This window comes from Rhinoraja longicauda, chromosome 13 (assembly GCF_053455715.1).
Source record: "Rhinoraja longicauda isolate Sanriku21f chromosome 13, sRhiLon1.1, whole genome shotgun sequence".
NCBI classification, from domain to species: Eukaryota; Metazoa; Chordata; class Chondrichthyes; order Rajiformes; family Arhynchobatidae; genus Rhinoraja; species Rhinoraja longicauda.
Genome location: NC_135965.1, coordinates 27,136,673 through 27,149,458, shown reverse-complemented (window position 1 = coordinate 27,149,458; position 12,786 = coordinate 27,136,673). Strand labels below are relative to the sequence as shown.

General features: G+C 41.1%; 1 protein-coding gene across 6 annotated transcripts in view; it reads right to left on the bottom strand.

Moving 5' to 3' along the window:
• Positions 1–488: 488 nt before the first annotated feature.
• Positions 489–12,786, bottom strand: part of LOC144599585 (AMMECR1-like protein) — a 54,330-nt gene continuing 42,032 nt past the window's right edge. For all 6 annotated transcript variants that reach the window (XM_078410648.1, XM_078410644.1, XM_078410645.1 and 3 more), the window contains 3 exons: positions 7,131–7,221; positions 6,252–6,348; positions 489–2,812 (listed from right to left, as the gene is read on the bottom strand). In XM_078410648.1, coding sequence (XP_078266774.1) covers positions 2,701–2,812; positions 6,252–6,348; positions 7,131–7,221 — 300 coding nt within the window. In that variant the 3' untranslated portion in view covers positions 489–2,700. The remainder of the gene's footprint in view (positions 2,813–6,251; positions 6,349–7,130; positions 7,222–12,786) is intronic.

Sequence of the window (12,786 nt, the reverse complement as noted above, 5' to 3'; positions counted from 1 at the left end):
CTGTCTCTATGGTGGTGGCAAGCATGGCCCGGAAGCGGCCCGGCCTGGAGGTAGGTCCGTCCGCTATAACCAAAATCCATTCATAACATTTATGTGCCTTTGCTCATAGTTTCACCCGACTGCCCCAATTATACCATCGACATATTGTTAATCACAACTTATCCTCACGTCATCACTGATCTACTATATCACAGATATACCCATCTTCCTGCCCATTCCTCCCTCATTCTCCCTGCAACTTAAAACAAACTTGTTTTCCATTTCCTAAACATTAACTCTGTTTCTCGTTCCACAGGGACATGACCTTGTGATTATTTTCTGATTCCTTTGAGACCATTTTTTCACAAGAGGACATTGCCTTTGGCCATCAGGAGCGATGCAAGGAACCACCTCACACAAGGAACAATGGAAAACATCTCTCCTAAAAAAAAATCGACATTAAGAATCAGCTGCAAGTTTCAAAATCAACTATTTATATATTTTTCATAAGACAAGGGCATAAATGATTATGGAAGCAAGGTTGGTGGAGAAGTTCATTCGATCAATTACGATCTAATTGAATAATAGAACAGCCCCAAGCAGGTCAAAGGCCTAATGCTGCCCCTAAGATTGACTTGATGTTTTATGTAGGTTCGTATATCCCTCACTTCTCCACAGCATGTGGTAGACTGCTTTGTTTTGGAAATATAATTTTCATCAATAGTATCAGTTAATGATACATTATATTTTATCTTTTACTCCTTTAGCCTCTTTCTCAGACACAAATTGTCAGATTGGTGGATGATACTGCTAGCAACATGGCTTGTCAGGATCCAACTTAAGTCACCCCCAGCTTTCCACCTGCGATGGTGTGGTGGAATCACATTCCCACTGGGTTTGTGCAAGACCACAAACCATGGGCATTTCTTTACCCCGTATGTTTACCTGTGTACTAAGAGTGTCAGGCAGTGCAAGCATGGATTTGTTAAATTTTGCCATTGAGGAAGACTAATGATTGTGTCTCTGGTGTCTCCAATGATTGATTGTTTGGGAGTGAAGGAGTCCTTCAACTGAACCAAGGACGGCTCTGTTGGTTATGACCTGTTGCGATGCAGCCCTGAACAGTTTTGTGATCAATTATCTTATTTTCTTTAAGGGCATTAAATGAGCAAGTTAAAAACAATAGTTTTGGTTGTATCTATGCCTGATAAAATACCTATTTCGATGCAAAATCAAGATGACAATATAGCCAATTCAATGCAAGTATTTTTAACGCATGAATGGAACACAGCCATTGAAATAATACTCAGAATAGTTATCAGCTGCACAAATCTTTTAACTTAATGAGGGTAATGATGGAAATAAGTGACAATCTTCAATTCCATCTGCATGAGATGAGAGGGCATCAACACCTAACCTGCCTCTTATCTGTCCAGATGCAGCACGGGTCACTGGTCACTGGACAGTGATCAACAAAGAGCATAGAATTCTCGATCTTGGTAGGAAGAGCCAGAACCTCTGGCAGAACTTCAAATAGGGTCACATCACACTGCACCAGATGGGATTCAAACCCAGGATCTACTCATCACTCTGTTGCTCCTGGTTGAATATGAAAGAGTCCTGATCTCTCACTGCTGACTTTCAACCTTAGCATTTGGTGCACCATTTACCAGGAGAAAGCTTCTACCACAAGAGCAGAGGATCATTTTACAAGTGCAGGGCTACACGGAACAGACAGGTAATGTTGTACACAGACAAAAAGACACAGAGTAAATACAATTCACTTTATCAAAGGGTTTTCATTCACAAAATGTGTATGCTTGGGCCATAGATAAAGTGGTAAATGAGGCCAACAAAAAAAAAAACTAGATTTTACTACCCCTCAAACACTGTTGATTAAAAGGTAACCAGATTATTGCCAGAGTGACTGCTGGAACTGGGACTGTGCTGAAATCTTGTATAATGTGCAAAGAAATCCAGCTTCCACACTTGGTTTCTGCTTCACCTGTAGGCACACACACATAATCGCACACCACTTGGCAATTACGCACAGGTGCCCGAAAGAAGTCCCGTTATTTACTTCAAGTTAATACTTACTCATGTCATGGGAGACAGGACAGTAACATAGGAAAACATTTCAAATCCCGACCGCACTTTCAACTGCGCCTATTACCAACCATTGGTTTGTGCTGAACGAATATTGTCAAACTCCATTTTTATTACACAGGATTTTGAATTTTCTCCCCACTTTGAGCAGCGTTTTGGGGGAATCACATCCCACGATTCACTAAATGAAAACCGCAAACCAGTGACCTTTTGGTTTAGGGAGGCAAGACTGCAAATAACAACCCATTGTATACGTTGTCCACTGGTGAAGACATGAGTACCCTACACATGTCAATGGTTTCAGTACTAAAAAACCTGCAGCTCATACATGTAGTCCTGCAAGTTACCAAAGTAAGGCAAACGTAGGTAAACAAGTATAGAAACAGAAACAAGATTTGTTAGAAATCCCTCCCTTCCCCAAACAATATTCTACTGTTTCACTGCGGCGTTCCGTTGCCAAGTCTGTCTGAAGTAGGGCTAACTGAAGGCGTGCTTGGCAACAGAAGCTAGCATCATAAAATAGTGCAGTAGTAAAAGTAACTAGACCAGGAAGAGGAGGCATCACCTCCGATGAGGTGGTAGCTGGAGTCCCGCGATTGGTCATGCTGCTTATTGTCAGGAGTAATGATTGTAGAGGGGTGGGGCATGGAGGGTGCCATTTTGAAAATAGTGCTGTCTCGAGGCCATGTACTCAGCATAGCTGATGGTTATTTTCTCGCTGCGGTACCTGAGGAGAAAGAAACGGCAATGCGTTAATGCAGGTTGTTGTGGTTAGTTTTCTGTACGTACAGACTAACGATCAGGTGCTGGTGCCAGCCACAAATGCCTTTGTTGTCCCAAAGTGGGACATCGGTCAGGTTTTTAGTCATAACGATGCCCAAATTAATCCCCGTCCCATGAGAAAACCAAATCCACATTTTGTGCACTAGCTCCTGTGCTACTCACTGGAAGCCCACTGAAAATATAAATGAAGTGCGTCAAGTGGCTTCTCTAATTCTATGCCACCTTTCACATCCTCAAACAACCCCAGTAGATTAGTCAAACATGATTTCCTTTTCATTAATTAATGGTGACTGTTCAATCCCATTATTTTAAAAGTACTAAGTTATAGATTTACAAACCCACACATGAGCTATCAAGCAGCAATTATTGATAAATGTTTTTCTTGCACTTTCCATTCTTTCCCTTTCTGAGGTTGAGGGAGAGGTATTAGGGAGAAAGCTAACTGGAATGCCCAACATGTACTAACTCAACAGAAGAGAGACAATCAGCACTACTGTCCAGTTATTGAACCACCAATCATGAGTTCCTGGGGTTGGCTTCTTCTCCATATTTGCATCAGGAGCCCCTTAAAACCTTTCCATTGCAGAGGGCTATCACCGACTATTAGCGAAGATAAAGGTGTCTTTTCAAAGTGCTCTCACAATACAGCCAGTGAATTGGCATGAAAATCTACATTCTGCAATAGTGAGCAACTGGAACAGACATGATGCCTCTCCAGGGGCCAGCACAGACACAAGGGCCAAATGGACTCCCCCCGTTCTGTGACAAGAGTATATAAAAGGTCCAAGCCAGTTCATAACGCCCATCATTATAACGCCCAAGTTCGAATCTTCATACATCTCCAAGTAACCTATCCTGTTCCAACACGATATTCATCCATTCCAAGTTAAGTCAAGTCAAGTCAAGTCAAGTCAATTTTATTTGTATAGCACATTTAAAAACAACCCACGTTGACCAAAGTGCTGCACATCTGATTAGGAAAAAAAAAAGAAACATAAAGGTTTGAAAAGATGAATGGCAGGTCACCAATGTGCAGTTAAGAGTTTAGACAAAGGGTATACAATTCAGATTAGTCACATACACCAATGAAATTCCTTGTTCTTATGAAGCTCATAAGAGTACACAGAATATATAATAGTCACAACAATAAATATGACAAATGCAAAACAGTGAAATGATACAAAGATTGTGATACATTCTGAAGTAGTGCAAAAAAAAAAAAGCTCAAGTACAATAACGGAATGAGATGGAGTTACGAGTGAAAATACGTGACAGCACCCCTGGGAAAAGCATGTGAAAGAGGTGATTGATTCAGGAGTCAGAGAGCAGTGGGGAAGAAGCTATTCTTAAGTCCAGAGGTCAGGGCTTTCAAGCTCATGTATCTTCTCCCAGACAATAGCAGAGAGAAAAGCGAATGGCCAAGGTGGCAGAATTCAAGCAGTACATCAATTCCTGATGTAACACACTGTGAAGATGAAGGAGAAAGTGATGAGCCTGTGATGGACTGGGCTGCTTTCTCTGTCCTCTGGTGGTTAAGTCAAGAGCTGAGCAGATAGACCCTAACTGCCCTCATTGGAACGCAGCTGTCAACGCATTTTTAAATTGAAATCATTGTCAATAGAGGTATACTCATCAGGTTGAATGAAATGGCCTTGGACATGTTCCTGCTCACCGACTCATGGCAGACTATCAGTCTCCTCAGACCATTGCCATGTTAGTCTCAATGTTGGTGACTCTTGCTTCAGTTTCTCTATCACTGGCACAAAATGTCTGAAGGTTTTTAGCTGACACCTACTTACTGCATATGGCTTCTTTAATATTACAAAAAGAACCCAAATGCACTTTATTAGAAATGCTTAATAGCCAGAGAATGAGGACTATCTTATTATTCCCATTGTAAAGTGTATCCCTCAGTGAACCTACCCTGCACTTGCTTCTCTCTAGTTCCCAAAGCATTCGCTCTGGTTCTATGATGGCATTCTCACTTCAAATCCTCTCAGGTTAAAGTGTAGCAGTAAGACAGTATTGCCCTTCAGATGCTTTCATTAAGATTACATTAAAATAAGGCACCATCTGACTTTCTGAGTCCATGGTAATGATTGCCATGGTAATATTAAAATGACAGGGTTCTTACTCTTTCATGCAACACCAACTATCTGGTCATTTATCTCTGTTGTTTTTTTGGATGCTTTATACATATCTATACTCAAATGAATCACATTAGCTTGGTGCTTTAGCATGTCCTCGAATTGTGAGCTGCACTATATATAATGAGTCCTTTCTTTAATGCTGAAGCAGGTGTATCCGAGTCCTGTTACGTGATTCCTGTTCTACTTCTGTGCTTCCGAGACAGCGAGTTGGAATTGCTTGAACAGCATAGTACTACCTCATATTTCATTTCTACGGTCATTTACACAGCTTGCAACGTTAGAAAATCTGACAGTTTAGCAACCCAAAGGAAACAGCCCATTGCAAAACTCTGGTATCCCTGAAAATTAACAAAAGGCCCACATACATCAGCAGCACATTGGTTCATGGTAATTAGAAACAATCAAATGCAGATACCGTATGTGCTTATATCATATTGTGCTTTGCCTCTTACAACTGCTTTTCTGTAATGATCCAACAGCACTTAGTGAACAAACTTAAGAAAGCACAGTACTTGGTGGAAACTGAGATAAATACAGAAAATGCTGAATAGGTCAAATAATTTCACATGACAGAGAAAAACAGGTAATAGTTCAGGTCAATTCATATAACAAAACAAAACAATTTTCGGCTTCCCCTCTCAAAAATTAGCGATTCTTTTATTAGTATCTCACTGAGAGAAGAGGCTAGATTGGGACTTCTTTTCTCTGGACGTTAGGAGGTTAAGGGGTGACCTTATAGAGTTATATACAATTATGAGGGGCATAGATAAGGTGAATAGCCAAGCTCTTTTCCCGGGGTAGGGGAGTCTAAAATTGGAGAGCATAGGTTTAACATGAGAGGGGAAAGGTTGAAGAGGGACCCTAGTGGCAATCTTTCCACAGAGGATGGTGGGGATTTGGAATGTGTTGCCACAGGATATGTAAGAGGTGGTACAATAATGACGTTTGAAATTTAGTGATGACATTTAGACTGGTATATGGATAGGAAAGTTTAGAAGGACTAGTGGTCAGGTGCTGATAAGTGGGACTAGCTTTGTTAAGCTAGTTAAGCAACTTAGTCATCATGCACAAGTTGGACAAAAGGGCCTGTTCCTGTGCTATATAATCCCTTTTAACTCGATGACTCTACCCCCAACTTCTCTACCTGGGGAAATCTGGCTTTGAACAGCTGACATCTCGTTAGACTCCAACCTATTCAAACATTTCCAGAGATAGCCTTACTGCGTTACTGACCTGGTGAGCTTGATTGCTTTCCTGAATTCATTTGTAATGGGAGCTTTGTAACCTCCTTTACGCAGAAGAGAGTCTATAGTCTGAATCTGGTCCCAGTCTGCAACACAAAATTGCAAATGCCACAAACAGAAGTAATATCAGAGACACATCCACGTCTTGGTACCAGCTAATACCTACAACATAAGTTACAATCACCAGGTCAACTGTGGGAAAGTAATTATTACAGAAAAATAAGCTGCTTTCCTTACACTTTCTCTACAACTGGAATTACTTAAGGCAAGCTTCACAAACTATTAAATAACATATCAAGAAAAAAAGATTATGGAAAAATGTGAGAAAGTTAACTGAAAATAAAGAAAAAATTGCAGATGCTGGACATCTGAAATAAAAATAGAAAATGGTGGAAACACTCAGTAGGTCAGCCAGCATCAGTGCAGAAACGGAGTTTATGCTTCAGGCTGAAGCCCACAACAAAACATTTTCACCTATTCTGATGAAGGAACTGCGGTCCAAAACGTTAATTTATTTTCTTTTTCCACAGGTGCAGCCAGACCTGCTGAGGTTTCCCTGATTTTCTGAAAGTTAAAGTTGGTTTATTTTAACAATTAATGCATCCAGGTTAAAGCATGAAAACTTTTACACTGCTGAAACTGAAACTTTTCAGTCGTACCTTTCTATGGTTGTTGTACTTGTGTTTGGCTTGATTATACCCTTGCATAGTATGATTTGACTGGATAGCACGGAAATAAAGTTTTTCACTGTATCTCGGTAGACGTAACAATAATAAACCAATACCACTATTCTTCCATCCTTCTTAAAAATTTCTCACTAAAAGACAGAGCGTCAAAAGAAAATTGCCAAGCTGCTGTTCACACCTACCCTGTTCCTTGGCCACTTCCGGTAGGTACGTTGCTGTGCGTTTCGCCCCCTTCTCATTCATAAACTCTATCCGAATCCCATGTACTCCCACCTAAACATAGATTTAACTCCATTACTATAAAGATAACAAAGATTTCATTCAGCTCACTATTACTCACTATGCAAATATGGGCCTATTGCCCATTTTAACTTGGAACGAACCCCACAAAACAGCCGAAAGAGTGAAAAAGCAGACAGAATGGACACTAACCGAACCAAGTAGGTTCTGTGATAGTTCATGTTGAATGGAACAATGAGCAACTTAGATACGTAAAGTGTTTTTACAAATATGATGATCAGTTAAGGTACAAGCAAATGCAACATAATTGGTCCCAACTTTTTGCCATTCAAGCAAGGTTTTCAAAACAAAATGTTTAAATTATATCCTTTAGATCCTTGTATAATTTAGATGGCCATGTGTTGAGCCATTGAAACCCTTATCTTGTTGAAAGCTAAACTCAGTTCTCACATGGAGAACCTCAAAGGTTTTGAGCAAGTACTGTATATATACCTTATTTTTCACTGACTGATGTCTCAGTCACTTTTCGGATTACAGTTGATCTGTGCGCAGATACCCAATGCTGATCCACACCACCTAATTACTAATTATATTCTGATTGGTCTCAGGTCCAAAGTAGACACCCATACTTCACTTCATTGACCATAGAACGGCCTACTTCATTATGTCCTTGTGTGACTTCCTCCTCCCATTCACGCATCTTACATTTTCACTGTGAATTTCTGATTTAGATCATTTAAACTTTAAAGAGCCATTCATTTATCAAGCAGTTTCAATTACTTTCACTGCTCAATTTGAATCAGACAACAGTGGGCAGTTTTATTGGCAGCATTGAACACTTAGGTCACTTGATGTCAGATCTGCCTGGTGAGTTGCTGCTGAAACTCTCCCCACCCACTGTATGTCTTGATCAATCCTCAACAGCACTTGTTAGAAGAGGAATAAGTAGGGAAATTAGTGGTAAAAGCCTTGGTTTAATGCATGTAAAATCCAGAAGATAATGAAAGAAACATCAACAAATGGAGTATTAATTGAGCAAATGCAATAAGGCTTTGGTTCTACGTTTGTACCAATTTGAACAGATTAAAACCAATACTTGTCACTAAATATCTTGATCCCTAACAATTTGTAAGATTGCACAAATATAGAGGTGTGGAGGGTGGACAATTTATAAATGACCATTTGTCATTACAAGTTTTACATTATGTGTAAGTCAGTAATCTAATTCTTACCTGCTTTAAACTGGCAGTTATGCAAGATCCATTAAAATTTTTGAAAAATGCAAAAACTGTGCTCTGTTTCAAAAGATATTTCTGATAATCAATTTGTTACTGAATTCGGATGATCAATAAAGAAAATATATTAATGTCTATGACGAGCGTGAAGTGTAATTGAAGTGACGTTTATTAATAATTATTATGGGCTGATAAGACAGGGAATGCAGCTATGGCACCAGGTGGCTAGAGTGCAGTACAACATTTCTTGTCCTTTCTAGCATATCACCTTCTGGAAGTAAAAACAGGCAGCTACTGATTGGGAGGGAGTCCTCCTACCCACATTTGGCATGGCGATAAACACACACTTCATTCCACTTTGCAAATAACCTGAGATCAGTCCTTAGCCCATTTACAGTGTTCAGCATCAAGGATTTCCATCTTGTTAGTTTATTTGGCTAACAATTTTAAGAATAACCTCAAAATGCTAACCTCTCTCCTCGGTCTGATGCTAATCTAGCTATTGTACAACTCCATAATTTTTTCTTGAGTTAACACAGGATCTGAGACATTGAGGAAATGGTTGGTGTAAGCTGTAAGGTTAATGAGCTGAACAGATTTTTTTTTAAAAGCTACTTTCACAATGCTAAATCCGCAAAGTAAAGCCAAAACATGCGTCTTATTGGATCAGTGATGGCTGATCTATCATCTTCCAGGCAGGGAGGGGAGTAACCAATGGGAAATAAATAAAATATCAAATCTTTCGACAAAAGCTTGTCGGAATCAATGTGCAGTCTAGGAGTGGATAAGCAAATTATCACAAGTAGAAGTACAAATGCAGACAGTCTGGTAGATATTTCCTGTGTTCCTTTCTGAATGGCTGCATTCTTAAATGCAGAGAACATGTGAAACTGGTTTAGTTTATAGATACACGATGGAAACAGGCCCTTCAGCCCATTGGTACACTCCAACCATCGATCACATTAGTTCTATGTTATTCCGTTTTAGCATTCACTCCCTACACACTTGGGGCAATTCATAGAGGCCAATGAACCTGCACATCTTTGAGCTGTGGGAGAAAACCAGAGCACCCGGAGGAATCCCACGCAGTCAGTGGGAGAATGTGCAGACTCCACATTGACAGTGCCCAAGGTCAGGATTGAACCTGGGTCTCTGGAGCTGTGAGGCAGCAACTCCATCAGCTGTGCCCCCTCATATGTTCATGAGCGCTTGTGAAATATCAATATGACATTGAATGAGATTATTTGCCACTTTCAAGGAACTATGTACCTGCAGTCCTGGATCCCTCAGCTCTACACTTCCCAGAGCCCTGCCATTTACTGTGAAGGTCCTGCCCTGGTTTGACTTCCCAAAATGCAATACTTTACACTTAGCTGTATTAAACTCCATTAACCATTCCTGAGCCCACCTACCCAACTGATCAAGATTCTGCTGTGTTTTATGATAACCACCTTCGCTATCTACGAAGCCACCCACTTTTATGTCATCTGCATACTTACTAATCATGCCTTGTACATTCTCATCCAAATCGTGGATACAACACACAAACAGCAAAGGGACCAGCAGTGATCCCCAAGGCACACCACCAGTCACAGTCTGAGAAACAACCTCCACCATCAACTTCCTTCCATGAAGCCAATTCTCTATCCAGTTGGCTAGCTTTCCCTGAATCCCTTGCGATCTAACTTTCCAGAGCAGCCTACCATGCGGAACCTTATCCAAGCCTCGCGGAAGACCATACAGACAGCGTTTACTTGTGTTGTCCCTTTCAGGTACCTCTGGGCAGTGGTCACTTTTGTGGCACTAATCTTGCTTGCCAAGTAGTTCTATGCCTGAACGATACCCAGATCTTTCTGATTCCAATCAGTTTTAACGGGAGCCCTTGATGCTGCACTTCGGCAAATGGTGCCTTAATGCCTTAGCTCTGAAATTCAGATATTTTTCTATGTTTGGATCACCCCTATTCTGCTACATCGTTAACTGACCATCAGCTCTGAATAAGTAGTGACAGCAGGCTGGACAATGCTGTACATGGTCTTGCTAATCACGGGATTGAACCTACGGGAAAGGTTAATGGCCAGCTTGGATTTGTCCTGTTCATTGTGCAAAGTACTGGACAATTTTCTACAGTGTTTAGTAGGTTCCAATGATGTAGCTGTACTAGAGCAGCATGGCTAGAGGTGTGGTTAATTCTGAAGCACAGGTGCAGGAGTTGTGAACATTGGCTAAAATAGATGATTCTGTGAGTACATCAGTGTTAAGCTGGTTTTGTTTTCCTCATAGCAGTTTGAAGTAACTATTGTAATTTCAGAGGCAGCGAAGAGTCAACCCAGGATGAGAAATCCCAAATAAATCTGGCAGATTAAGTGTGACAAATTTCCTTTATTAAAGAACCAGCAATGAATGATGACTGGTAAACATTGCCCAGCATGGCAGAACTGAGGATGAAGCCCTGCAGAACATAAAGAGTATAGATGTAAGGGCTAACATTACGAATGCAGCTATGTGGGTTTTATTGCAGGGGTGTAAAAGCTCCAGCTCGGATTATTCCTGGGGCATCGTGTTGTCAGCATGGAAGCGCGGTTTATGGCTGATTGTATCCTCTGATATCAGCAACTGGCCTCAAAGCTTTGAAGTGTTAAGAAGAACATCTTGCCATATGGACTGCCCTTTGTTCCCAAGAAAGAAGGACACGATGGACAAGGAGGTCCCGAAAGACACATAAAGATTTATAGGGCATTGTAAACTTGCCATATAAGGCAGTGATGGAAAAATACTGGCACATGTATTTAGGGTATAAAAGGTGTGTAAATGTAAGCTTTCGGAGAGAGACTACACTAGCTTCCTGAGCGTTTCTAAACGCTCCGATATCTAAGCTCTCTCCCACCTGGATGAGTAGAATAAAGAGGTTAAATGATTTTGGTTGTCTGACTATTCTGTTAATAGGTCACGAACTACAACATAGAGAGTTAGGGAAAGGTTAAAAGCAGGACCTCAAAGACTGCAATCGCTGGATTACACCCAGTGTGCTGTTGGTGATAGAAATAGAATAGGTCAAATGAAAGCACGGCAGGAGATTGTGCAGTGGGCAAGGATTCGGGCTCTTGGTCTCCAATGACTCTTACGAATTTCCACTGTTGCACCGTCCTGTCAGCTTGGTATGGCAACTGCCCTGCCAAAGAGCATAAGAAATTGCAGCGAGTTGTGAATGTAGCCCAGTCCATCACGCAAACCAGCCTCCTCCCCATCCACTCCACCTATATGTCACGCTGCCTCAGGAGATTCAGCTAACATGAATAAGGACTACTCACAGGCAGATGAGAAGTTGAGGACAAATACCGCAGTCAAAAGAAAGCAAGATTAGTCTTGGATAGCCAGGAGCACGGCAAAGTGAGAGGAAAGACCGGTAGTTTAAACTGCATGCGTTTCAACAGACAGGCTCTACAAGTAAAGCGGATGAACTCGGGGCATGGATTGACATAGAGCATGGGGATATTACAGCCATAACGAAACATGGCTGAAAGCAGGACAGGTCTGGCAGCTCATTGTTCAAGAGTACAGATACTACAAGGCCCTTGCGTAGATATCTACATCATCTTTAGCTACAGGTGACGTTCTGGAAGACTGGAAGATGGTTACTGTTGTACTATTATTTACTAAGGGCAGCAAGGACATGCCAGGGAACTTCAGGCCTGACATCAGTGGTAGGCAAGTTACTGGAAGAGATTGAGAGGGATGGGATCTACTAACATATGGATAGACAAGGACTGATTTGAGATAGTCAGTATGGCTTTGTGCATGGAAAATTGCATCTCACACCTGTTATTTTTTTGAAGAGGTAACCAGAGGATTGATGAGGGCAGGGCAATGAACGTTGTCTATACAGACTTTAGCAAGGTTGTAGGCCGGACAAGGTTGTAGATTGCATGGTTGATAGATGGCAAAAGACTGGTTTTTGGACACCAGTGTCTAGTGATATGCCGTAGGGATTAGTGTTCGACCAATTGCTTCTCATCATTTTTATGAACCATTCATTTGAGAATGTTAAAGGCATGGCTAGTACGTTTGGAGATGACATTAGAATAGCTGATCTCATAGACAATGAACAAGGTTATCATTCAACATTTACTGTGGGATTTTGATTGGCTATGTAAATGGGCCAAGGAATGCCAAATGGAATTCAATTCAGATAAGTGGAATGTGTTACATTTTGGGAAGTCAAAGCAAGGCAAGACCTTCATGAATGGTAGGCCCCTGGGTTGTGTTTTAGGACAGAGTACAGGTACAAAGCTTCCCTGAAAGTGTTGTCACAGATAGACAGGATGGTGAATGTGGCACTCGGGTTATCGAGTTTCAGAATTGA